Source organism: Gymnoscopelus braueri, assembly GCF_963280865.1.
Source record: "Gymnoscopelus braueri genome assembly, chromosome: 13".
Lineage (NCBI taxonomy): Eukaryota > Metazoa > Chordata > Actinopteri > Myctophiformes > Myctophidae > Gymnoscopelus > Gymnoscopelus braueri.
The window spans coordinates 1,005,180-1,032,500 of NC_137615.1; the positions used below are offsets into that span (position 1 = coordinate 1,005,180).

Consider the following 27,321-nt stretch of genomic DNA (forward strand, 5'->3'; position numbering starts at 1 on the left):
AATACATATCAATGTGGGGGTCTATAATACATATCAATGTGGGGGTCTATAATGCATATCAATGTGGGGGTCTTATAATACATATCAATGTGGGGGTCTATAATGCATATCAATGTGGGGGTCTATAATACATATCAATGTGGGGGTCTTATAATACATATCAATGTGGGGGTCTTATAATACATGTGGGGGTCTTATAATACATATCAATGTGGGGGTCTATAATACATATCAATGTGGGGGTCTATAATACATATCAATGTGGGGGTCTTATAATACATGTGGGGGTCTTATAATACATATCAATGTGGGGGTCTTATAATACATATCAATGTGGGGGTCCTATAATACATATCAATGTGGGGGTCCTATAATACATATCAATGTGGGGGTCCTATAATGCATATCAATGTGGGGGTCCTATAATGCATATCAATGTGGGGGTCTTATAATGCATATCAATGTGGGGGTCCTTGACATGCTGTAAATCATGTATGTCATAGTTTTTCATCACAACACAAAAACATGATGGATTAGGCCAGGGGTCTTCTACAGGGAGTCCGGGACCCCTAGGGGATCCTCAGAGTTACTACAGGGGGTCTGCCAAATCCATGTGATTTGGCGGCAAATCACATAGAATTGGCGGCAAATCTTGTTGTTTTTACACTAACCACTTGAACCCCAGCTTCCCTATTTAGTCCATGAGCCAGATTTCATTATGGAAAGAGTGGGCAAAACCATACCGATATTAAATTGTTTATAGGGTCAATATAAGTAAATAAATATATGATAACCTCTCCACAGGAGCAGCTTTTTCATATTTATCACACATTTTGTTATTTTCCCCATACGTACATGACAGGTGAAAAGATGACAACATTTAAAAAATAGTTATCATAATGAAACTTCCCCAGTTGATTACTTACATGAAGACAATGATTTATCGTATTACAAGTTTTCTGAAATTGTATATTTAAGTATGCAAATTAGGCATTTAGTGCATGAGCCAGTGCAAATTGAGCCAGATATTGAATATTCCCTCGTTAAAAACCTTTGACTCCAACATCTTAACAAAATGAAATAAGAATGTTGACTCTGGCTTTGTCCAATGTTCCAATGTTGAGTCTGGAAAGTTATGCAAATTCAGGCATATTTTCCTAATGCCTAACCTAACCCTAAGAGGAAATCACTTTCCATTATAGGACAGAATGAACATAACTTTATACTTATATAAATTATAAACTGAAGAGATATTAATAACTAATATTATCACAGTATTCTGACGCACACCTGGACTTGATTGATTCACAGGTCACCCATTAAGGCCGGTAAAGCATCTGTCATTTTAGATTTTAACCACTTTAACCATTATCTTATAATTTGGCTGTTCAATAAATATCAGATCTACAAGCTCGTAGCGCGGCACCGAGTGCCGCGCTACGAGCTTGTAGATCTGCTGTTTTTTTTTTAAATCATGAAAATGTGTGCAAATCTTTGAATATATATATATTTTTAAAGTGAACATTAGTAACTCAAATCTTTGCTTCTGGGGGTCCCTGGAACAAACCATTTTGAGATGGGGGTCCGTGGCCAAATACATATAAATGTGGGGGTCCTTGACATTCTAAATCTTCTAAATCATAACAGTTTTTGAAAAAAACGTTGTTATAATATCAGTGGATCTCAAACTTTTTCAAGTCAAGGACCCCCAAAATGATATGTATTTGGCCGCGGACCCCCACCTGAAAATATGTTGTTCCAGGGACCCCCCCCCCCCCCCCCGAAGCATAGATTTGAGTTCAAAATGTTCGCCTTTTATAAAAAAAAGATTTAAAGGTTTGCACATATTTGCGAGATTTAAAAAAAACTAGCAGATCTACAAGCTCATAGCGCGGCACCGAGTGCCGCGCTATGAGCTTGTAGATCTGCTATTTTTCAATAGCCAAAGTATAAAATATGGATAAAGGGTTAAAATGATTGTGAAGCTTTATTAACACATTGTGTTAAAACATGGGGTCCGGGGACCCCCAGGGGTCCTTGGGGGGGTTCCAGGGGGTCCCCAGCAAAATGTGTTAATAAAGCATCACAATCATTTTAACCACTTTAACCTTTTATAATTTACTTAGGCTATTCAAAAATAGCAGATCTACAAGCTCATAGCGCGGCACTAGCTTGTAGATCTACTATTTTTGGATAAATCTTGAACACTTTTGCAAATCCCTGATTATTAATATTTTTTAAAGCGAACATTTGTAACTCAAATCTTTGCTTCTGGGGGTCCCTGGAACAACATATATTGAGATGGGGGTCCCTGGAACAACATATGTTGAGATGGGGGTCCCTGGAACAACATATGTTGAGATGGGGGTCCCTGGAACAACATATGTTGAGATGGGGGTCCCTGGAACAACATATGTTGAGATGGGGGTCCCTGGAACAACATATGTTGAGATGGGGGTCCCTGGAACAACATATGTTGAGATGGGGGTCCCTGGAACAACATATGTTGAGATGGGGGTCCCTGGAACAACATATGTTGAGATGGGGGTCCCTGGAACAACATATGTTGAGATGGGGGTCCCTGGAACAACATATGTTGAGATGGGGGTCCCTGGAACAACATATGTTGAGATGGGGGTCCCTGGAACAACATATGTTGAGATGGGGGTCCTTGGAACAACATATGTTGAGATGGGGGTCCCTGGAACAACATATGTTGAGATGGGGGTCCCTGGAACAACATATGTTGAGATGGGGGTCCCTGGAACAACATATGTTGAGATGGGGGTCCCTGGAACAACATATGTTGAGATGGGGGTCCCTGGAACAACACATGTTGAGATGGGGGTCCCTGGAACAACATATGTTGAGATGGGGGTCCGTGGTCAAATACATGTAATGACTTGTTTTATGTTTTTTATATAAATATATAGGTTTGTAATAATAAAAACAGATTGAGGTTGTCAAGTCAAGTCAAGTTTATTTGTAAACTGCAGCACATTTAAAAACCCAAAGTGCTTTAAGAGACAATATCAACATATAGACTGTGAGATCTATTCACAAAGCTATAATAAAAGCCTATTACGTAACCAGAAAACTAAAAGTAATACAAACAAAACAACAACAAACAACAACAGAGCCTTTAGTTTGGATTTGAACTTCTCAATGGTGGAGCTAACTTAATGTGGAATGGATCTACAAGCTCACAACACATCCCCCCTGTCTGAAAATAGCAGATCTACAAGCTCACAACGCATCCCCTCCTGTCTGAAAATAGCAGATGTACAAGCTCACAATGCATCCCCCCTGTCTGAAAATAGCAGATCTACAAGCTCACAACTCATCCCTCCTGTCTGAAAATAGCAGATCTACAAGCTCACAACGCATCCCCCCTGTCTGAAAATAGCAGATCTACAAGCTCACAACGCATCCCCCCTGTCTGAAAATAGCAGATCTACAAGCTCACAACGCATCCCCCCTGTCTGAAAATAGCAGATCTACAAGCTCACAATGCATCCCCCCTGTCTGAAAATAGCAGATCTACAAGCTCACAAAGCATCCCCCCTGTCTGAAAATAGCAGATCTACAAGCTCACAACACATCCCCCGTGTCTGAAAATAGCAGATCTACAAGCTCACAATGCATCCCCCCTGTCTGAAAATAGCAGATCTACAAGTTTACAACGCATTCCCCCTGTCTGAAAATAGCAGATCTACAAGCTCACAACGCATCCCCCCCTGTCTGAAAATAGCAGATCTACAAGCTCACAATGCATCCCCCCTGTCTGAACATAGCAGATCTACAAGTTTACAACGCATCCCCCTGTCTGAAAATAGCAGATCTACAAGCTCACAACACATCCCCCCTGTTTGAAAATAGCAGATCTACAAGCTCACAACGCATCCCTCCTGTCTGAAAATAGCAGATCTACAAGCTCACAACGCATCCCCCCCTGTCTGAAAATAGCAGATCTACAAGCTCACAATGCATCCCCCCTGTCTGAACATAGCAGATCTACAAGTTTACAACGCATCCCCCCCTGTCTGAAAATAGCAGATCTACAAGCTCACAACGCATCCCCCCCTGTCTGAAAATAGCAGATCTACAAGCTCACAACGCATCCCCCCCTGTCTGAAAATAGCAGATCTACAAGCTCACAATGCATCCCCCCTGTCTGAACATAGCAGATCTACAAGTTTACAACGCATCCCCCCCTGTCTGAAAATAGCAGATCTACAAGCTCACAATGCATCCCCCCTGTCTGAACATAGCAGATCTACAAGTTTACAACGCATCCCCCCCTGTCTGAAAATAGCAGATCTACAAGCTCACAACGCATCCCTCCTGTCTGAAAATAGCAGATCTACAAGCTCACAACGCATCCCTCCTGTCTGAAAACAGCAGATCTACAAGCATTGCACTGGAGGGGGGGGGTCAAGTACAGACCCCTGGGGGACCCAGTCAGCTAAGTATAGTAGTATATATATATATACTGTATCTGTAGGCTCTACTATATATTCTATATACATACTGTAGGGTGTAAGTGTTTCAACACGTTTACCAGATCTCTCACACCTCTGCTGTACCACTATAAACCCGTATCCCTGCATAGAGAGGTTGTGTGAAGGTGGTGTTTACTGTATAGAGGAGGGTCTGTTTGTTGTCATTAATACAGTAGAAAGACACAGTACCTGCTCTGTGATCTGTGTACACGCCCATTACCCCCTCATACCCCCTACCGAAACCCCACACTGTGGAGGCATCAGGTCCTGACAGTTCAGTCTGAATGCTGTTGTGATAGAACATGTAGCCTGAACCATCTATAGACCAATATAACATCCAGGACTTGTCATTGAGACCAAAGCATGATAGCTCCGCCTCCTTTCTGTTGATGTCTATATAACTGACTGCTACACCAACACCCCCTCCACTCCATTTTACTTCAAAGTAACTACGTTCAGGCAGACTCTCTTTACTCAACACCTGAGGCCTAGAGGTAAATCTGTGTGGATGTTCAGGATGATGTTGGTCTTGTCCTGTATGAGTCACCTTCCTGTTGTCCTCTGTCAGTCTGAGGCCTGTCCACACTGTGTTTTCATCCAGTGAAAGCTGACAGGAATCTGTGAGAAAAACAAAAGACAAAATATCACAACTAATGAAACATTTACACCTGGAGTCACTGTGTCGGCCATGTTATTAATGCTGAACATTTAGAAACTTAACCCATTAAGACCAGGAACACATCTGTGTCATTTTAACTTTTATTTATCTGTTCAATAATCAGAGGTGGAAAAAGTACTCAAATGTTGTACTTAAGTAAAAGTATCAATACTGTAATGTAGAAGTACTCTGTTACAAGTAAAAGTCCGGAATTAAAAAAATATTTGAGTAAAAGTACAAAAGTATTGGCATCAAAATGTACTTAAAGTACCGAAAGTAGAAAGCACTCATTATGCAGAATGTCCCATTACCCAGTTTTTAAATGTATAAAATACATAAAAATCTTTTGAAAATAGCAGATCTACAAGCTCACAATATGTCTCATCGCGACACATTGTGAGCTTGTAGATCTGCTATTTTTAAATGGCCGAAATGTATATAGGGCTGAAGTGGTTTGTAATAATAATCTAAATCTACAAAGTAACTAAAGTTTTCAAATAAAAAAATAGTGGGTTAAAAGTACAATATCTGCCTCTGAGATGTAGTGGAGTAGAAGTAAAAGTACTGACAATTGGAAATACTCAAAATTGTACTTAAGTACAGTACTTGAGTACATGTACTTAGTTACTTTACACCAATAGCAGATCTACAAGCTCGTAGCGCGGCACTCGGTGCCGCGCTACGAGCTTGTACTGGAACAAAATATTTTACAAATGTTCGCTTTATAAAACTATAATATTCAAAGATTTTGCACACATTTTCATGATTTTTCAAAAATAGCAGATCTACAAGCTCATAGCACGGCACTCACGTGCTATGAGCTTGTAGATCTGCTATTTTTGATGAGCCAAATAAATCTAAAATGACAGAGATGCGTTCCCGGTCTTAATGGGTTAAATGGGTCCCCAGCTAAATGTGTTAATATAGCATCACAATCAACAACTTTTATATTTAGGCTATACAAAAATAGCAGATCTACAAGCACATAGCGCGGCACCGATCTGCTCTTTTAGAAAAAAATTGAAAATTTAAGCAAATCTTTGAATATATATTAAAGCAAACATTTGTAACTCAAATCTTTGCTTCTGGGGGTCCCTGGAACAACATATTTTCAGATGGGGGTCCGCGGCCAAATCCATATAATTGTGGGGGTCCTTGACATGGAAACAGTTTGAGAACCACTGATATTGTAACAACATACGTTTAGAAAAATGATTTAGAAGACATTTGTAGAATCCCCCAGAAGCAAAGATTTGAGTTAAAAATGCTCATAACGCGGCACTCGGAGATCTGCTCTTTTTGAATTGCCAAAGTATAAGATAATGCTTCATTTAGATAGATCTAATTAAATTAGATAGCAGATCTACAAGCTCACAATGTGTCACATTGTGATGTGTTGTGAGCTTGTAGATCTGCTATTTGCACTTTTCATACTGAGACAATAAATCCTCAGTGTTAACCCATTAAAACCAGGAAAGTGTTTTGATTGTTTAGATTTTAGTGTTTTGGAACAGTGGTTCTCATAAATAGCAGATCTGCAAGCTCACAGTGCATCACTTCGTGCCAAGTTACGAGCTTGTACATCTGCTATTTTTGAACATTTTTGAAAACTTGAAATTGTATGAAAGATTTTGAAAAAAATAATAAAGATTTCTGGGGGTCCCTGACATAAAACATGTTCAGTCGTGGGTTTGGTGATGTTCTATATTGTCTGAATCAGCTTTGTTTGTGTTCGTTCATGTGCTTAAAGAGTGACTTTGAGATCTGTTTCAGTGTACAATGTAAGTCAATGAGGAGAATATTTAGAATTATTAATTTCTAATCAATGGAGATATTATTTCATTCAATCAATGGATGTTTTATTATTAATCACCCAGAAGCAAAGATTTTAGTTAAAAATGTTCACCTTAAAATAAAAAATATATATATTCAAAGATTTATGAAAATGTCATGATTTCTTAAACAAATAGCAGATCTACAAGCTCATAGCGCGGCACTCGGTGCCGCGCTATGAGCTTGTAGAAAGTATAAGATAATGTTTAAATCAGATCTAATTAAATTAGATAGCAGATCTACAAGCTCACAATGTGTCACATTGTGATGTGTTGTGAGCTTGTAGATCTGTTATTTGCACTTTTCATACTGAGACAAAGTATATCGTTGCTGTCAGGCAGAAACCTTGTATCCATATTAATCAAAACTATTGAAAATATCTGATCTATAAGCACTCTATATGAGATTTACATCTGACACACACACATACATTTTAACATTTTCTTTGGCTGTTCAAAAATAGCAGATCTACAAGCTCATAGCGCTGCACCGATCTGCTACTTTAGAAAATTAGTGAAAATTTAAGCAAATCTTTGAATATATATATATTTAAAGCAAACATTTTTAACTAAAATCTTTGCTTCTGGGGGTCCCTGGAACAACATATTTTCAGATGGGGGTCCGCGGCCAAATCCATATAACTGTGGGGGTCCTTGACATGGAAACAGTTTGAGAACCACTGATATTGTAACAACATACGTTTAGAAAAATGATTTAGAAGACATTTGTAGAATCCCCCAGAAGTAAAGATTTGAGTTAAAAATGTTCATTTGAGTTCAAAATGCTCATAGCGCGGCTGAGCATTGTAGATCTGATGAGCATTGTAGCATTGTAGATCTGTTATTTGCACTTTTCATACCGAGACAAAAAAATCCTCAGTGTTAACCCATTAAAACCAGGAAAGTGTTTTGTTTGTTTAGATTTTAGTGTTTTGAAACAGTGGTTCTAATACATAGCAGATCTACAAGCTCACAGCGCATCACTTCGTGCTACGCTGCAAGCTTTTACATCTGATATTTATGAACATTTTTGAAGATTTTGAAAAAAAAAAAAATAGATTTCTGGGGGTCCCTGGCATAAAACATGTTCAGATTGGGGTAACTACACAACCCAAACCTCTACCACAGTGGACTGGCCCTTTAAATGAATCACTGTAACTATGAAGGTTGTTTAGAGCATAGGTTCTCAAAGTAGGGTCCGGGGACCCCCAGGGGTCCTTGGGGGGGTTCCCAGCAAAATGTGTTAATATAGCATCACAATAATATTAACCACTTTAACCTTTTATATTTAGGCTATTCAAAAATAGCAGATCTACAAGCTCATAGCGCGGCACCGATCTGCTATTTTGAAAAATCTTGAAATTGTTTGCAAATCTTTGTATAAATATTTATGTTTTAACATCTGTAACTCAAATCTTTGCTTCTGGGGGTCCCTGGAACAACATATTTTCAGATGGGGGTCCGCGGTCAAATCCATATAATTGTGGGGGTCCTTGACATGGAAACAGTTTGAGAACCACTGATATTATAACAACATACGTTTACAACATTTTTGACTGTTAGGATTTAGAGACATTTGTAGTTACAAATGTTCACTTTAAAAAAAAATATATATATATATTCAAAGATTTATGAAAATGTCATGATTTCTTCAAAACATAGCAGATCTACAAGCTCATAAAAAATAGCAGATCTACAAGCTAACAATATAGCAGATCTACAAGCTCATAGTGCGGAACTCGGTGCCGCGCTATGAGCTTGTAGATCTGCTATTTTTTATGAGCTTGTAGAAAGCATAAGATAATGTTTGATCTAATTAAATTAGATAGCAGATCTACAAGCTCACAATGTGTCACATTGTGATGTGTTGTGAGCTTGTAGATCTGTTATTTGCACTTTTCATACTGAGACAAAGTATATCGTTGCTGTCAGGCAGAAACCTTGTATCTCCATATTAATCAAAACTATTGAAAATATCTGATCTATAAGCGCTCTATATGAGGTTTACATCTGACACACACACACACACACACACACACACACACACACACACACACACACACACACACACACACACACACACACACACACACACACACACACACACACACACACACACACACACACAAAACATGTTCAGATGGGGGGTCCCTGGCACAAGGGTTAGGGGAGGGAGAGGGGGGGGTTCAGTCTCAGTTTCAGAACCATTACATGCTAGTGAGTGGAAGTCATTAAAGGAGTCATTAAAAAGCAGGTGTTTCTCTCAGTCTGTTCTGACGTCTGATTGAATTGTAATAAATGTTTAATGTTATTAAATGTTTGGTCATATTAGACGTATAACCTGTCTTAGCACTAATTAACTTTCCACATGTAATGTATAATAAATAAAGTAACATGTAATGTATAATAATAAATAATAAATAAAGTAACATGTAATGTATAATAATAAATAATAAATAAAGTAACATGTAATGTATAATAATAAATAATAAATAAAGTAACATGTAATGTATAATAATACATAATAAATAAAGTAACATGTAATGTATAATAATAAATAATAAATAAAGTAACATGTAATGTATAATAATACATAATAAATAAAGTAACATGTAATGTATAATAATAAATAATAAATAAAGTAACATGTAATGTATAATAATAAATAATAAATAAAGTAACATGTAATGTATAATAATACATAATAAATAAAGTAACATGTAATGTATAATAATAAACAATAAATAAAGTAACATGTAATGTATAATAATAAACAATAAATAAAGTAACATGTAATGTATAATAAGGGTTGTAGTACTCGAGACCGGTCTCGGTCTCGAGACCGCTTTTTGATTTACTCGGTCTTGTCTCGGTCTCGCCCATAATTTGACTCGGTCTTGACTCGGACTCGGACTAAGGGACTCGGGACTCTGCCCCCACCGAGTCCACTCGAGTCCAAGACCAAGTCACTACAATGCAATGAAATAATTTTATTATACCCATATTATGAGGAGCCTATTCACATTAACATTCTAAGAGAGCTGTCTGGCGCTTATGGACAGCTGTCTTGGAGCGCATCATCTCGTGGTTGACAGCGCAGCAGCAGCAGCAGCAGAACACACTCTGCCATGTCCCTCTAGTTTATATTATTTTTAAATTATTTCCATTAACAGCGCAAGCTTTCCAGGTGTTTATTTATTTATTTATTGTGTGTTCACTGTGTAGCCTGTGGTTGTTTTAATAAACGAGATTCTCTAAAGATGATTAGAGACGGCTTTCAGTAAGGTTTCCTTGCGCACATTATTGATTGCCAGTGGCTGACAGCGCGTGTGCGCATCTAATCACAAAACCCGAGGCTTGATCAACAGAAAAATATAGATTAATACATTTGACAAAATACAGCGAAATCCCAAAATTATTAGTCTTAATATCCAGTAAGCAATAGAAATGAACTGCAAACAAATTCAAAGTTATAGGCTATCAATATCACACAAAAGTAGAGAGAAGCTGTGATCTCACCTCACAAACAAATGGACAAGAAATAAATAATCCTTTTGCAAACAACATCCATGTTCTGTTTGTTTGTCAACAATGATCTAAATGGAAAGTTTATTTCAGCTATGTGACAGTTTGACATAGTTTGAGCAATTCTTGCTGTGCAGTACAGTCCTTGTTTAAGTTCATTGCCTTCACCTGTTGTTCTGCTGTGCGCAACAGGGCATATCTCCGTCAGGCCAGGTTTACCTACCCAGGCCATGAAATTCATAGGCAGTCATCGTAGCCAATTAGAATGAAATATGCTAAAACTGACTCATGTACTGATACGAACCGTCGCTGTTGGGTGGAAACCTTGTATGTTCCTTTTTTTTTATTATTATTTAAAAACTGGTGAAAATAGCCAATCTACAAGCTTCAATTATTAATAATTAAGAAATATTATATTTTAAATAGTGCAAAATCAACTAAAGTCATTGTTAGTGCAAGTTCAATCACATTTAATTTCAATGAAAATAATGTGTGGGGAAAATACATAAAATCTGTGAATCTAATGTGATTCATATGACCCCTACTTCAGTCAGTGAAGTCCAGGGCTGAATGTGACAAATATTGAGACCAATATAACTTAGTACAAATATTGGTCATTTGCCAATATGGGTTATATTACACAGATAGTTATACTATTCTTGTACTATATTAAAATAAAATCATCCTTAACCTTAACCATTAAATTCATTATGTCCGTGGACTTAAAAAAAAAAGCCCTGGCATTTGGCCTTTGTGCCCTAGAAAATGACAAAAGGCCAAGTGGCCTTGCCCCTGGCCTAAATTCCAGGCCTGGTCACAATGCGTCATGGGACGCATTGTGAGCTTGTAGATCTGCTTTTAAAAAAAATATATATATAACTACTGTAGCCTGTTATTATGACGTTTACATATTTTAAAACTGAAGATGCAAACGCATATTGAATGACAGTGCGTTTAAATCGAATGTCTCACCAGTGTTTGAAACACTGATTCATTGCTGGGGTGTGAGACTTGGTTGGTCAATAACTTTACCATTCACATGTAATTCAGTCATTAAAGTAGCACATATCGATGTGCTATGTAATGATGGCTCCTTGTCATTAAAGGGGAGTAGTTTTCATTGTTCTGTCTGTAAGGAACATTAATGTGTAATGATGATAATGGCTCATTGGTCAATTTGGTCATTGTTGTTTGGTCTAGGTTTACCATTGAGATGTAATTAATTCAGTAAAAATAACTAAATAGCTAATTGCTCTGCCATTCATTAAAAGATGCAAAGAATTTTTTAAATGTCAAAATAAAAACAAAACAAAACTAGAAAAAGTGCTCCTCGGAGCACAGGTCTCCGCCAGGTCAGGTAGGTTATTGTTGCTTCCTGGTGGCACTATAACAGGCCAATGTGAAAAGGCGGCATTTCTTCCTCTCTAATGGGAATGTGTGTGGAAAATGTCACGGAAATCGCATGCTGCGTTCATGATTTGAGGCATTTTGTTCCAAACTGATCTATCCTGCAAACTTCTGGAAGCTAATGTTAGCAAATTAGGATGCAATATGAAATATCGGACACATCCGTCTTGATCACATGACTATAGAGATACTGTGTACTGATTTGCGTGATTTTTGGATAGAATCTGAAGGAGTAATTTTTGTTTTACAAAAGTCAGCCTCCTGGTGGCGCTCTAACAGGCAGATGTGAAAAATGCAGGGCAAGGGTTTTTCCTTGGCCTCTAGGGAGTGTGCAAAGTTTCCTGTGGCCTGTCATAGCGCCACCATGAGGCTGATTTGAACATTTTCTATCAAAAAAAAAAAAAAAAAAAAAAAAAAGATTCTGGTCTCGGTCTCGACTCGGTCTCGCCTCCGTTCGGTCTCGGCCTCGACTCGGTCACGCCTCCCGTCGGTCTCGGTCTTGACTCGGACTCGACCCCCTCCCTGGCCTCTCGGACTCGGTCTTGACTCGGACTCGCCCCCCCTCGGACTTGGTACTGACTTGGACTCGCTTTAGGTGGTCTCGACTACAACCCTTAATAATACATAATAAATAAAGTAACATGTAATGTATAATAATAAATAATAAATAAAGTAACATGTAATGTATAATAATACATAATAAATAAAGTAACATGTAATGCACTTTCCATTTAATCTGGTCTCTTTTATAGTGAAGCCACACTTTAAAGCGTTTGCCACGGTCCATAGTTCACAGCATGCCTGTTGCTCACTCTGTGTGTGTGTGTGTGTGTGTGTGTGTGTGTGTGTGTGTGTGTGTGTGTGTGTGTGTGTGTGTGTGTGTGTGTGTGTGTGTGTGTGTGTGCAGTGTGAATGTGTGATATGATCACATAAGTTAGACAGATCCTGACAGATAGTCAACTTGTCATCATGAAGCCTTTGTTTGAACGGTTATTAGTGCGTCTAGGAACCGATATGCAGAACCAAAATGACATTATTTTTTATGGGTACCCGGTACCCGCCATTTCTTATTATGTTCCTACTTGGAACCGAGTTTTGATACCCAACCAACCCTAAGACCACCACAAAGCTTTCCTTTTCAAAAGTAATGACGTATATCTCTCAAAGACGCCCTAAAGATGTCCAACTACATTTTGGGGATTTAAAAAAAGAAAAAGACACAGACACATTTAAAGTTATAAACAGAGCTCCCTCTAGAGGCTTGTCTTCGGGAAACTAGCGATTACGCAACTTCCGTGACGTCATACAAATGGGGGGAAATATTTTGCAGCTCAGCTTGCATTTTGAAATCTAAAATGTAAAATAGCAGCTGTAGATGAGAAATAAGACTAGTTAATATAATGTTTATAAATAAGCTGAACTCTGTCTGTCTACCTGCTTCCACAGCCTGCTCTCTGGGCAGACCGTCTCACCGCCAAGCATCACTGTGCTTCCCTCTGACAGAAATGACTAAATCTAACTTAATAATCTTAATAAAAAAGCGCAAACTAACAGCTTCAAAAGAACAATGTTGGTGTAATTAGACGATTCCACAGGGAATCTATATTTTATATACATAAATTAACATTAAATTAAGTAAAAATAAAAACTCATGTTGCAGTGTAGTATCGTTTCAAACATAAGTACGTCATTCCATATAAGATTTGATTTAATATTGTGTCACAGTATTAGGTGATTCTGAGTTCTGCAGTTAGCAGTGGTTGAAATTGAAAACCACTGGTGTCCTCCCCCATTCGTTGGGATGCGATCATCCATTTGCATTCCCACAGTACCCCAAGAGTTAAGCCTAGGTGTGGTGAGAAAATGGAATACATAAGTGGGGGTCCGTGAAAGTACAGAGACAACACCTCTTGATTTGATTGACAAAAGAAACGTGTGTTTACCTACAGGAAAGAGACCTATTGTCCTTTCGTTCGTTCGTGTAGGGCTACACAGGCAATTGGGACATCAGCCAAGAAGTGGTATCATCATCCAGTTCAATGAGGCCGCTGACTCCATGTGGTGATTTGAAGATTGGGCATTCATCGATAATATGTTCAACAGTCTGTGGTTTTCCGCATTCACAGAGATCAGTGACAGACACTCCAATCATATGCAGGTAGATTTGGGTCTTTGCTACTCCAGACCGAAGTCTGTTGAGGTTGACCCAGGCATTCCGTGGTAGGTCACACCCAGGTGGGTTGGTTGAAGGAGAGTTGATGAACTTCCTCAACGTGGATGTTGACTTGGACCATTGCTTGTTCCAGCAGTCAAGGATCCATCCAGGGTGTGGAGGGCTCGTGGTAAGGAGTCTCCTAGCTTCGGTGGAGAAGTGTTTGCGTTTGAGTCTCTGGTGGCCATATTCAGCAGGCGGGGGAATCAGGCTTGTTGGCTCATCTGCACACTTGCAGGCCAGCTTCAAGGTCAGGAAGTTTCGACGGAGCTCTGGAGGTGGAATGCCAGACAGTATGGGGAGTAACTCGACAGGGGTTGATGGTAAGGCACCACTAATTAGCCTCATGGCGGTGTTCAGCACAACATCAATAGAGGCTGTATGGCTGCTGTGACTCCATGCAGGGGCGGCATACTCAGCCGTAGAGTATGCCAGGGCAAGGGTAGAGGTGCGCAGGGTGGTGAAGTTTGCACCCCACCCAGTGCCAGCCAGTCTCTTCAGGAGGTTTACACGGGCAGCGGTCTTGGCAGCAACTTGTTGAATGTGTGGCTTGAAAGTGAGGCTACGGTCAAGTGTGACACCAAGGTATTTGGGGTTGGGGTCATGCCTGACGTTGGTGCCATCGAGTGTAATGTTCAGCATGGTATTGGCACATCTATTGGCAAGATGGAACACAGAGCATACTGTCTTGGGCAGGCTTAGCTTGAGGTGCCATTTGTGGAAGTACCCGCTCAGTAGTGAGAGATCTTTTCCTAGGGCATTCTCAACCACACTAAAAGCTTTGTCACCAAATCCAATGGCTGAGTCGTCGGCATATGTGTATTGCGAGCACTCTCCAACAGGCATGTCAGCGGTGACCTATTGTCCTATTGTATACAGAATGTTTGAAGCTGGCTGGAGTCCAACAGAGCATTCTTTTGTTTTGGTTCGAGCTGATTACAGTACTATTGTCTTTATGCAAGGGAGAGGGCTAAGGTGAATGCAGCTGTTCTTTCTATCTCTCTCTCCAGAAGATTTCTGTCTCTAGAAAGACATGCAGACTCAGATTGAAGTCTTGTAAATATTCTGATTTCACACTGAATGCTTATTTTGTAGTAAATACACAAGAGTGAACCTTGGTGAAAAGTGGTTGGAGGAGAAACCAGCTAACTGTACGTAACTTCTCTTCTTGAATCTAAGGAATAAGGTCAAGCTATTTAATCATCTCTTTTTGTCTAAATCACTCATACAAGGTGAATGTATAATGTGTGTGGTCTTATTCTAAAGCTTAAGAGATGTTGAACAAGAATGACTAAACCAGGTTTTGTGCAAAAGTAAAGTTTGATAATTGGACATAAGACAAATTTGTACACTGTAAAGACATGCAAATCAGGATGTCTGTGGGGGTTCGGCCACGACTCCCCAGTTGAGATTGGCTGACAAAGGGAGTAAGGGCGGGACTTAACTCTTTGACCCTCCCATGTGAGCCAGATTTGGGACAGTATAATTAGTGTGTTTGTATGTGATGACTGGGCGCTGCTGAATCAGACCTTAAACCCGGCAGTCTGCCTGTTGGGTGGAATAAAATGAAACCTAACTGAAATCCTTGAACCGGATCCTCCATTATTGAACCCTTCTCCAGGAGACTGAATACAGCCACTCTCTCGACCAGGAATATACTTCAGCAGTATTTCCTGTTTTCAGCGGTCTGTCGGCTCGGGTCTCCCCGCTCAGCTGCTGCTGTGTCGGGGCAGAGGAGACAGGAGTCCTGTTCCCTCCACGGCCGGAGCCGGTAGACATGTATTTGTTGTTACTGGCAGAGCTGTGTAACTTTTATTTTCCTATTCTCTTGGCCAGTGTACACTCGTAAAATAGACTATGGTCTCAATGTGATTTTACTGGTTAAATTAAAAATACATTTAAAAAACAGACAGATTGTTTATTTCATGGTCTGATGTTTCGCTATAATGGAGCAACATTATTCTATACACTGATTATTTAGTCAAAAGAAAAAGTCAAGTTGGGTTGACACAAGACTTATTTTTGCCCCAGGGAGAGTCCTTCTCTGCCTCTACCCTCCACCCGCTCCCCGGGGGAGAAGTAGAATGGAAACTGAAAGCCCTTCGGACCACCGAGTATCAGTGGTGTAAAGTAACTAAGTACATTTACTCAAGTATTGTACTTAAGTTCAATATGAGTTATTTTTACTTTACTGGAGTATTTCCAATCTTCAATACTTTTACGTCTACTCCACTACATCTCAGAGGCAAATATTGTACTTTTACTCCACTACAATTATTTGAACATTTTAGTTACTAGTTACTTTGTAGATTTTGATTATTATTACAAAACATACTTTAACCACTTCAGCCCTATATACATTTCGGCCATTTGAAAATAGCAAATCTACATACATGCTCACAATGCGTCGCGATGAGATGCGTTGTGAGCATGTATGTAGATGCGCTATTTTCATTTTTTTTACTATAAAGAATACATCACATGGATGCACCTGGGATGTATCATCAGTGTTGTAGCCTGGGGTCATAGGGTGTTTCGGGTCTCGCAATACACCCTCGCCCAGGTGACCCAGCCGGGGTTGATCAAGCCCCAACTTACATCCCAGGTAGCTACCCACGGTCAGTCCTATAGGGAAAGACAGGGCCACTCAGTCCACTTCTCCGGAACTACTCTGCCTGAACACGGGGGAGGCTCTGGCACGTGGAGGGACTAGGCTCTGTGGGTGTGGCCTCCTGGCCGGGCTCCTCCTTCGTCTCACCAGGTCCATGACCTGAGCGCTGTACCAAATCCGCTGCACCAGATCCGCTGCACCGCCCGATCCAAACATTTCCATCTGGCTCGATGGTTCCTTGGGCCGATACCACTAGATTGGGCCGTCTAATGGTATTAGCTCCACTTGTGGTTTGCTGGAATGGAATGGCCCTCCTAAAGGCCTCACCGTGGGTTTTACCACGGTTCTCCGTTTACTACTCACTATGGGATATCAGCGCCCCCAGGCGATGGACAGAGCAACACACACGCTCCCGATGCCAATTACTGATTGGCTTAGGGTATGTCACGAGTCCGGAAGACCCGGGAGTACAAAAGCTCCCCGTGACATAGGCTCTTCCTCTTTTCTACTCTCTGCATGCGTATGCGCAGACTAATTCACACACAAAAAGTACTCAGAAAGATTTTTACAACAAAACCCTTAGCGGGAATAAGGAATATTCCCCACGGGAAAAATCTTGCTATTTATAAGTTCACTCCCGAGACTTATATATTAATTTTTCCTTTCCTTTTCCTTAATTCTTGGTCTGTTCTGAAAACGCCGGTTAGCTGCTAACGCCGGTTAGCAGCTACTAGCTCATTCATTCATTCAGTGGCTAGGCTAATACTAGCAGCTAGGCTACGCTACTAGCTAGGCTATTAGCCTGTTGTTTTCCCAGACCAAGATGGAACCGCCGAGGAGTTGCGGGTTCGCGGAATGCGACCCCCTCATCGCCGCAGACGACCCCCACCGCGTCTTCATCCACTGCTTGGGGGTCGATCACGCGTTCTGCGCCAGGACCCACCCGGGTGAACCAGATGCATGCCCTAACTGCGCGATGTTCACCGTTTCTCAACTCGACGCTCGGCTTGTCAGGGCTAGGACCCTGGTCGGCTGGACTAGACGAGACAACGGTGAGACCTCCACCGCCACCGGACCGGGGACCCCAGTTGTGCAGCACGAGCGGCCCCAGCTCATGGGACCCCCACCGGTGCCGATGCCGAGACTAAAGCGTCAAGCGTCCATGACGCTGACGCCACCTCCCGCCGCTGCTGCTGCGAGTGGGGGCTTGTCCATAGCAGTGGCCCTCCCTCCCCCTGCCAGCGAGGAGTCGATGGCTCTTCACGATGACGACATGGCGGAGGACGGGGAGGATTTCCTGGAGCTCCCGTCGTACCAGGACACCCAGGAGGTGTCCACGACGAACCCCGGACGGGGAGAACCTCCCGCAGCCACCGAGGAAGAGATCCTCGAACCTGTGGCGGCTGGTTTCAACGAATGGCTAGCCTCACTAAGCAACAGGTTGTTAGCAGCGCTGTTCTAGCTTAGCTTGCTCGCTAGGACAACACCAGCTCGTTAGCCTCTTGAGAGCCGGCGTCTGTACCACGAAGGACGAGGCTACACAGCGACATCCAGAGTGGGAGCTCCTGGATGAAGAGCAACCGCGAAAAGATTCATCGGGTGCTTTGAGACACATAAAGGGTTTTCATAAGAGTATGTTGAACTGTTTATGCTTTTTCACTGTTTCTGTGCTTTATTCTGTTCCATTAAATTTTCCCAAAATACACAAGCACACTATCCAGGCCCGGTCAGGAGGTCACGACGCTAGGGGTCCCAGGGGGTCCCCGGGCGTTGATGCCCTCCTCTATAAGCCCATTGTGCCTGTCAGGCCTGCTTTCACAGCATGATAGACACTAATGGGATACTTCCCTGCTTGTTTTCAACAACTGTCGGGGTGCATCGACGCATAGGGATCACTAGGTGGTCCCCGTGTTGATAACCACCCCTTATAAGCCCAAAGCGCTTGGACTGTCCATTGGTGACTTTCCAAACGCTGCTGGGATGAATACTGTGCATGCTATGAACAAGACAAAGGTAATAAACCCATTGCTAATTCTAAACGCCAGTGTACGTGGGTCACGCCAAAATTTCCAATTCTACCATCCGTCCGGCAGAGGGCGCCAGAGGCCCACTGTGGGAAGGAAGGTTTGCAAGATGGCGGCGCGGGTCGAAGGTCACCCCAATATTTACAACCTGCCGAGCACCGTGTCACGCCAGCCTCTGGAGGGCGACAAAGTGCTTCCTTCGGTGGAGGCGGCTCCGTCGCTTACTTTAGCCAGGCCAAGGTGCCTAGACAAGATGGCGACGGACTTTGTAAACACCAAGGGAGCAGCGTGGAATGCTTCCGTACTCAGTCACGTGACCCCCACGCTTGCACGGGCCCGGTGGATTAGGTGTCGACGTCACCTGTTTCCATGGAAACGGATGTCAACGTCTCTTCACTCCTGGTGAGTTAGCCGTGACTATTACTAGCTATGGTACCTGCTAGGTTAGCATAGCCTCCAGTCAGGCTGCTGTTGTTTCACTTAGTGGCTGACTAGCCTCACTAACATCGATACAGTTAAAGAGCAGTGTTGTTTTGGTGCAGTGCTTAGACAGTTCCCTAAAACAACACCGCGGTGGCCATAGCTCTCCTTCGTTCTTGGTTAGCCAAACAACTACAGGTAGCAGCTAAAGGCTAAAAGCGACCTGTAGCTAGGCTAGACTAGACCAGGCTAAGCTTACAGGCTAAGCTAGTTAGCCCTTTGTCTACACTACCACGATGGAGGCTCAGGTTCACTGGGTGCTTTGAGACACACATAAAGGGTTTTCATAAGAGTATATTAAACTGTTTATGTTGTTTTACACTGTCTTTGTGCTTTATTTTGTTGCATTAAAAATGTCCTAAAATACACAAGCACATTATCCAGCCCCGGCCAGGAGGTCACGACGCTAGGGGTCCCAGGGGGTCCCTGGGCGTCGATGGCCTCCTCTATGAGCCCATTGTGCCTGACAGGCCTGTTTTCACAGCATGGCGGACACTAACGGTCTCTAATGGACGCCACAGTACGAGTCCGCTGGACCGTGTGGCGACGTCATCGGTCCCAGTGGAAATGTGCACGTTGCCCACGGGACTGATAACAGCAGCGCCCCCTCCCGACTCGCTCGCTCGGTGAGCAGCTTTTGGGAGGGTTGCAATCCGAATCTGTTTTTATCCCAGTACATCAGCGTTGCACTGTGTTTTACTGGTTAAGCTCAGTACGGCAGTAACACACTGTGGTTGTACTGACCAGGCTCCCCTGAACAACAACAACACATTGTGGTTGCACTGGTGTGTTTTCCACATGCCTTGTGTTACTTCCTATGTCAGACAAGTGTGTCTCTCTCATGCGGAAGATAAAAGCAGCCATGACTCTGAGAGAGGAGGTTCTCTCTCTCTCTTGAGCAAGGGCGCTACCAGAGAAATATCTACGAATCAGAACCGACTGGGTTTCTGTTCAAAGCTTTTTCTGGTGAGAAAAAAAGGGGGGGGGGGGGGGGGGCGTACGGCCCTTTCTGAATCTGAAGGGCCTCAACAAGTATCCATTTCATTGTTGACGACCGTGAAGCTGTTGCGAACGGTACGTCAGGGGCACTGGTGGACGGGCATCGACCTCTAGGTTGCTTGCCTCCACGTTCCAGTCTGGCCTCCACACAGAGAATTCCTGCACGTCGGCTACAAAGGGGAGTGTACGAGTACACGTTTCTTCCCTTTGGTATGTCATTAAGCCTGCGAGTGCTCGTGCAGTGTACCAATGCGGCCATAGCTCCACTGCGGCGACAGGGGATCAGTCTGTCGACTTAACTTCGACGACTGGTTAATTGCCGCAGGCTCAGAGGAGGAGGTGCACACGGCCGTGGCCCTCTCCGACCTGACGTCGCTATGTTCACAATCAACGTCCAGAAGAGCGTTCTGGTTCCATCTCAGCGGACCACCTTCTGGGGGGTCTCGCTGGACTCGAACACGCTCAGAACGCAGCTGTCCAAGGGCAGGTTAGACAGCGTCTTAGCTTGTGTGAGGTATTTTCGCGTGGGGCGTCAAGTCACTTACAAACTAGGCATGCAAGCGGTGAGTCTCATGGCTTCAGTCATTCACTTAATCCGCTTGGGCAGGTTCTACATGAGACCTGTATAGAGGTGGCTGCGGGCTCTTCGGATCCCACTCACCTCAGGCTATCAGCAAGTGGTGGTGTTTCCAGGGTGCGTGGAGACACTCGGATCGTGGTCGCAGGTGGCCTTTCTGTCCCAGGGGGTCAGTATAGGCGCTGTGATATTGCAGAAGGTCATCACCACGGACGCCAGCCTCGCGGGGTTTTTCCTCGCTCTCAAACAGTTCGGGGCTCGGTTTCGGGGTTGTTATGTCTCGATCAGAACATACAACACCACGACCATGTGCTATGTCAACAAGCAGGAAGGCTTGGCCTCCCTGGTGTTGGACGGATTAGCGTGCGAGATGACGCTGTGATGCGACTCACGTCTGGCGTCCATTCAGGCGTTCCATGTGCCGAGCCTCCTGAACGAACTGCTTTATGCTTTCCCACCAATAGAGCTGATCCTCCCCATGTGGGGGAGGGTCAGGCTCCGAGGGTTGTTGATGTTGCTGGTGGCCCCAGCATGGGACACGTAGAGGTCAGGAGATAACTCCTCTCCTTCACGACGTGCCTTGGGCCCTCCTTGTCGGCAGGGACTTGCTGCGGCAGGGAGGGGGGACGCCCTCAGGACCTAGACCTATGGGTCTGGCCCGTGAGAGGGTGAATTTGAGCTTGTGTGGCCTTCCCCCTGACGTGGTGGCTACCATCCAGGGCGCAAGGGCCGTGTCCACGAGGAATGCTTACGGTGTCAGATGGTGGTTGGAACAGTCACCAGTGGTGGTGGCTTTCCAGGCCTCGGTGTGTAGCATTCCTACTTTCTGCAGAGAAGGCTAGATCGGGATTTATCCTTCTCAACAGTGAAGGTGTTTTGGGCGGCCATTTCGCTTGCCACGAAGGTTTCGATGGCAAGACGGTGGGCCAGCACCCCTTGGTGCGCCGGTTTATGTGCGGCGCCAGGAGAGCCAGGCCGGGTAACAGGCTACTGTTCCCAGCCTGGGATCTGACGGTTGTGCTGGAGGCACTATGCTGTCCATCGTTCGAGCCTTTTGAGTCTGTGGATCTGAGGATCATTAGTCTCAAAACGGTCCTCTTGGTGGCCCTGTCTACGGCTAAACGGGTCAGTGACATGCATGCACTCTCGATGAGTCCGGAGTGCATGAAGTGTTTTAACAATGACAGGAGGGTTTTGCTTAAACCTAACCTGACGTTCGTTACCAGGACCGGGGTGGCCCCGGATCCGGGTGAGTTGGTAGCCTTCCATCCGCCTCCCTTCGTTTCGGCGGAGGATAGGCGGTTGCATTGTTTCTGTCCAGTGAGAGCTTTGAAGCTCTATTGTCAGAAGACAGCGGCCAATCGCTCATCGACGTAGCTCTTTGTCTCTTTTGGGCCTTGGGGTTCAGAGGAAGGCGGTCAATAAGGCAACGTTTTCTAGATGGATCCGAGATGCCATTAGGTTGGCTTATGTGAGTAGTGGTGCCCCGGTCCCGGAGGGTCTGAGGGCTCACTCTACTAGAGGCATGGCTGCATCCTGGGCTCTCTACAGGGGAGCTTCGATCCAGGAGATCTGTGCAGCCGCAAATTGGTCGTCCCAATCGACTTTTGCGGTTTTCTACAGCCTGGACGTGGCGGCGTCATCCTTGGCGCGCGCGGTCCTAGGCGTAGCGGCTGCCTCCAGACCAGTAGAGGGAAGGGAGTAGGCTTGGGGTTTTCTCCCTATCTCTCGACTTCCTCTGGGGTTTCCATGGGACCAGCTGGGCTGGCTCCCAGGAGATGGGGCCCTGTTTCCTCATATTGAGTTATGAGGCAGGCTTGTGTCTGCCTGTTAGTAAATAGGCGGACTCTGGAGTCTGTCAGGGCCTAGCTTGGTTATCTATCCCGCACCCCAGCCCGGTGGGTTGGGGGCACCCATGGGGCCATAGGTCACGTCCGTGTGGGCGGGACCTAGGGGCTGAGGGGCGTGCGGGCCTGTCAGGGTTGTGTGGCTCATTACCTCAAGGGGGGTTTATGAATCCCATAGTGAGTAGTAAACGGAGAACCGTGGTAAAACTAGAGGTTACGAATGTAACCCCGGTTTTAGTAGATTCGGAGTTTACTACTCACCAGACACCCCTTTCTGTGCGCATTTGGCATGCAGAGAGGAGAATGTTAAGAGGAAGAGCCTATGTCACGGGGAGCTTTTGTACTCCCGGGTCTTCCGGACTCGTGACATACCCTAAGCCAATCAGTAATTGGCATCGGGAGCGTGTGTGTTGCTCTGTCCATCGCCTGGGGGCGCTGATATCCCATAGTGAGTAGTATACTCCGAACCTACTAAAATCGGGGTTACATTCGTAACCTCTAGTTTGTTGGGCTTCTTCCTCACGGAAGACACAGCCTGGGGAGCTAACCCATACTGCTCCCGGTATGCCGTCTGCATTCCGGCTGTCACCCGTCTCTCCAGTGGTCACCAAACTATTCCTGGTTGTCACGTAGTCTAATTCCTATGAGCCACTATAAATAGAGTCACTAACTATAAAGAATACATCACATGGATGCACCTGGGATGTATCATCAGTGTTTTTATACATTTGAAAACTTGTGAAATGGAACATTCTGCATAATGAGTACTTTTAATTTAATTGTATGCAATTGCCTGTTGTAGCACTTTGAGATTTTTACAAATGTAAAGTGCATTATAAATAAAATCCATTATTATTCCTCTCTCTGTTCCCGGTGACAGACCCCGAGCGGCAGACCAGACTAGTGATCACTCACACTCGCTGATAAAAAGGTTATTCATTAATTAATGCTAGTACGTAGTTGCCCAGGTTTCACAATCTTCAATAATAATATAAATAATCGCTCTCTTAATTCCATAAAAAAAAATACTAGTCTACCTATTAATGTAATGTAGTGTCATTGTTTGGTTCAGCCTAATCTCTCAAGAACAGATCCATCGCTGTGCTTGAATCTGTCGGTAGCCGTGTTGAGAACCCATGCACATTGGCTACAAGTGGGCGTGCCATCAGAACAGGAAGCAGGCCGCGCTTTACCCAATCAAATGTAGGGGGCGGGATTTACATGTGTGCGGCTCGTTCCCTACTGGAAACAAACTGAAACTCATTTAACAATAGCGTCCTCGGAACCGACAAAACCACGGAGAGTAAGTAATATTTTAACTTTCATCATAAAAACAAGTGGGCTTATAACCAAAACCATCCATGTTCTTTGGGAGAAATAGTGTTCTGTGGAGAAATATTGTTAGTGGGAATGAAAACATAGGCGCACCACCGGAAGTGAAAGGCTGAAGGCAGACCAAAACACCGGTTTCCCTGAGCACGAGTCCTCCGTACAGCTCCGCCCAGAGTCAAATGAATAAATGAAAAACAGCAGAGGGCGCTGTTTTTCCTTTTTTATTTAACGATGGGTTCCCAGATTGGGTCCAGCCGGACAGAACAAAATAATCGAAAGGTAGAAAAATAAAAACGGAAACCGCCCCCCCAAAATTGCAAGTGTATAGCTGTCATGTTAATTAAAAAAGTTATTACTTTATTATAAAGAGTGTAAAATAGTATAATTGTGTGACACGTTGTTTTGGCTCCGCCCTTTCCGAGGCGGTGGGAGGGATTTTCGGAATCGTGGCCAATAGGCACATCCTTCTTCTGACAGCTCTCAACACAGACCCTTTTAGTATATAGTTGCATTGGCAAATATTTTCACTATTGGAAAACTATTACACAATTAAATTGTGACAAAGTAGAGTCCATTGTGTTACTCCCCCTTTAATGATCAGATCACACAGACTGACTAAGCAGCAACCACTATAGCCTGGTGCTCAATCCACACACATGCAGACACATCCAGACACATTCAGACACATCCAGAGACATCCATACACATCCAGAGACATCCAGAGACATCCATATACACATCCAGACACATCCAGAGACATCCAGACACATTCAGACACATCCACACACATCCAGAGACATCCAGACACATCCAGAGATATCCACACACATCCAGAGACATCCAGACACATCCACACACATCCATACACATCCAGACACATCCAGACACATCCAGAGATATCCAGACACATCCAGAGACATCCAGACACATTCAGACACATCCACACACATCCAGAGACATCCATACACATCCAGACACATCCAGAGACATCCAGACACATCCAGAGACATCCAGACACATTCAGACACATCCAGACACATCCAGAGACATCCAGACACATCCAGACACATCCAGAGGCATCCAGAGACATCCAGACGCATCCAGAGATATCCAGACACATCCAGACACATCCAGACACATCCACACACATCCAGACACATCCAGAGACATCCACACACATCCAGACACATCCAGAGAAGGAGGCTGCCTCCCAGGGATGTGTATCAATCTGCTTCTTATTACCTTATTATTATATCCTTGTACAATGTGCTTTCCCACCATCCCTATCCTGTCCTTTTCTTGTCACCCTAGACACTACTTTTCCTGCCACAGAAATCCCTCCAACCTCATCTATCCAACTTGTTCACCCAGTCACCACATTGTGGAGGGGGGTCTCCCGAACTGCCACACGGCAACCATGAAGAAGAAACCTGAATTAATTTCAGCCCAGGCCTCCCTCAAGTCTCTGCAATTCCTTGCTCTGATAGAAACCTGGATTATCCCAGATAACACTGCTACCCCTGCTGCCCTCTCTGCTTCATATAACCCCCCCCCCCCCCCCCCCCCCGCAGGTCATGAGGGTGGTACAGGTTTACTCCAAATGGAAAGTCTGTGTTTTAAATCTCTCTCACCTTTATCTTTCCTCGTCTGAATGTCATGCTATTTCAATAGCACAACCGGTCCCTCTCACCATCATTGTGCTCTATCGTCCCACAGGGACCCTTAGGAACTTCCTGGAAGAACTAGATTCTCTGATCATTTCCTTTCCGGAGGATGGCTCCTAACTCCTAACTAGGGTCCCTCAGGGATCTGTACCTGGCCCCCTCCTCTTCTCCCTGTACACTAAATCTCTTGGCTCTGTCATCTCTTTTCACAATCTATCTTATCACTGCTGTGCCAATGACACTCAACTGTTTCTATCCTTCCCCCACTCTGCCACTCAGGTGGAAGAGCGCATCACTGCATGTCTGGCTGACATCTCACAGTGGATGTCTTCTCTCCACCTCAAGCTGAACCCAGACAAGACTGAGCTTCTCTTCTTTCCAACTAAGTCCTGCCACACGCAGGAAATAACTATTTCCATAGACAACGCCCTGGTGACTTTAGTTCCAACAGCCATGAACCTTGGTGTTGTCCTGGACAGTCAGCTCTCATTCACACACACCACAGCTTTCACTCGATTCGAAGGATCAGACCCTTCCTCACCCAGGAGTCAGCCCAGCTCCATTTCCAGACATCATATCATCATATAAAAACTTGACTATTGTAACTCTCTCCTTACTGCCCTCCCGGCATGTGCACTTAAGCCTCTCCAAATTATGCAGAATGTCGCTGCACGCTTGGTCTTCAACCAGCCAACAATTTCCTCCCGCTCCCTTAGATCAGCAAACACAGGGAAGCTGTCAGAACCTTCACTAAAAAATCCGGGACAACGCTCCACACGTCCCAGACTCTTCTCCCTTCTGGCAACCAAACTATGGAATGAACTTCCCATTGCAATTAGAACGGCAGACTCACTCCCAATCTTCCGCCGTAATCTGAAGACTCACCTCTTGAGACTCCACCTCAGCCCGTAGCACTTACCTATAGCCTTGATGACCTTGCAGGCTTATGCAAAGGCTAAATGTAACTTAGATATTATGTTATGTAAACAGATGCCAGGTCATTGTTGACCTGGCAATATAGTGTCCTATATATAGTCCTATAGTGTGTATAGTTTCAATGTAAAGACTTTTATTTTTTTAGATATATATTCAACGGTTAGACTGATGATAGGTTCTTAGTTTACTTATGTATTAGTTTATTAGTAGATTATTATTTCAATGGATTTGATCGCCTTGTGTTGTGCTTGCTTACTTTAAATCGCTCTGGATTGAGAGCGTCTGCTAAATGCCTAAATTGTAAATTGTACTTAGGCTTTCTTAAATGTTTGTAAAAGGTACGGAAGACACACTTACACTTCATCAAACCTGGTTTCAGCCTGGACTCTCCGCAATGGTCCACCCTGGGGTTGGAGGAGAGACAAAGTGAGCAGTGAATATTCTATTTGATAATAGAAACATTGATTGATAATGATTTTACAGCATTAAACAATACTATACAGCATCACAATATGATTCCCTCTAAACCTACTAGAACACACTGGTTCTCTCCATACCTGAGAGTCTGCAGTGGTAGATCAGACAGATTCCTTATCCCGATGTCTCCTGGATGATTGTACGTCAAATCCAACACTTTCAGATGGGAGTTGGACCTCAGAGCAGAGACCAGATAAGAACAGCCTTTCTCTGAGATCATGCAGCCTGACAACCTACA

General features: G+C 43.7%; 1 protein-coding gene across 1 annotated transcript in view; it reads right to left on the reverse strand.

Annotated features, from left to right (window-relative positions):
* Positions 1 to 4,569: 4,569 nt before the first annotated feature.
* The window catches only part of LOC308098660 (NLR family CARD domain-containing protein 3-like), a gene marked incomplete at its 3' end in the record, with an annotated part of 29,827 nt that continues 7,075 nt past the window's right edge, over positions 4,570 to 27,321 (reverse strand). Inside the window, exons 5-7 of the mRNA XM_080447067.1 lie at positions 27,164 to 27,316; positions 26,964 to 27,010; positions 4,570 to 5,120 (exon numbers count right to left, since the gene is read on the reverse strand). Coding sequence (XP_080303193.1) covers positions 4,570 to 5,120; positions 26,964 to 27,010; positions 27,164 to 27,316 — 751 coding nt within the window. The remainder of the gene's footprint in view (positions 5,121 to 26,963; positions 27,011 to 27,163; positions 27,317 to 27,321) is intronic.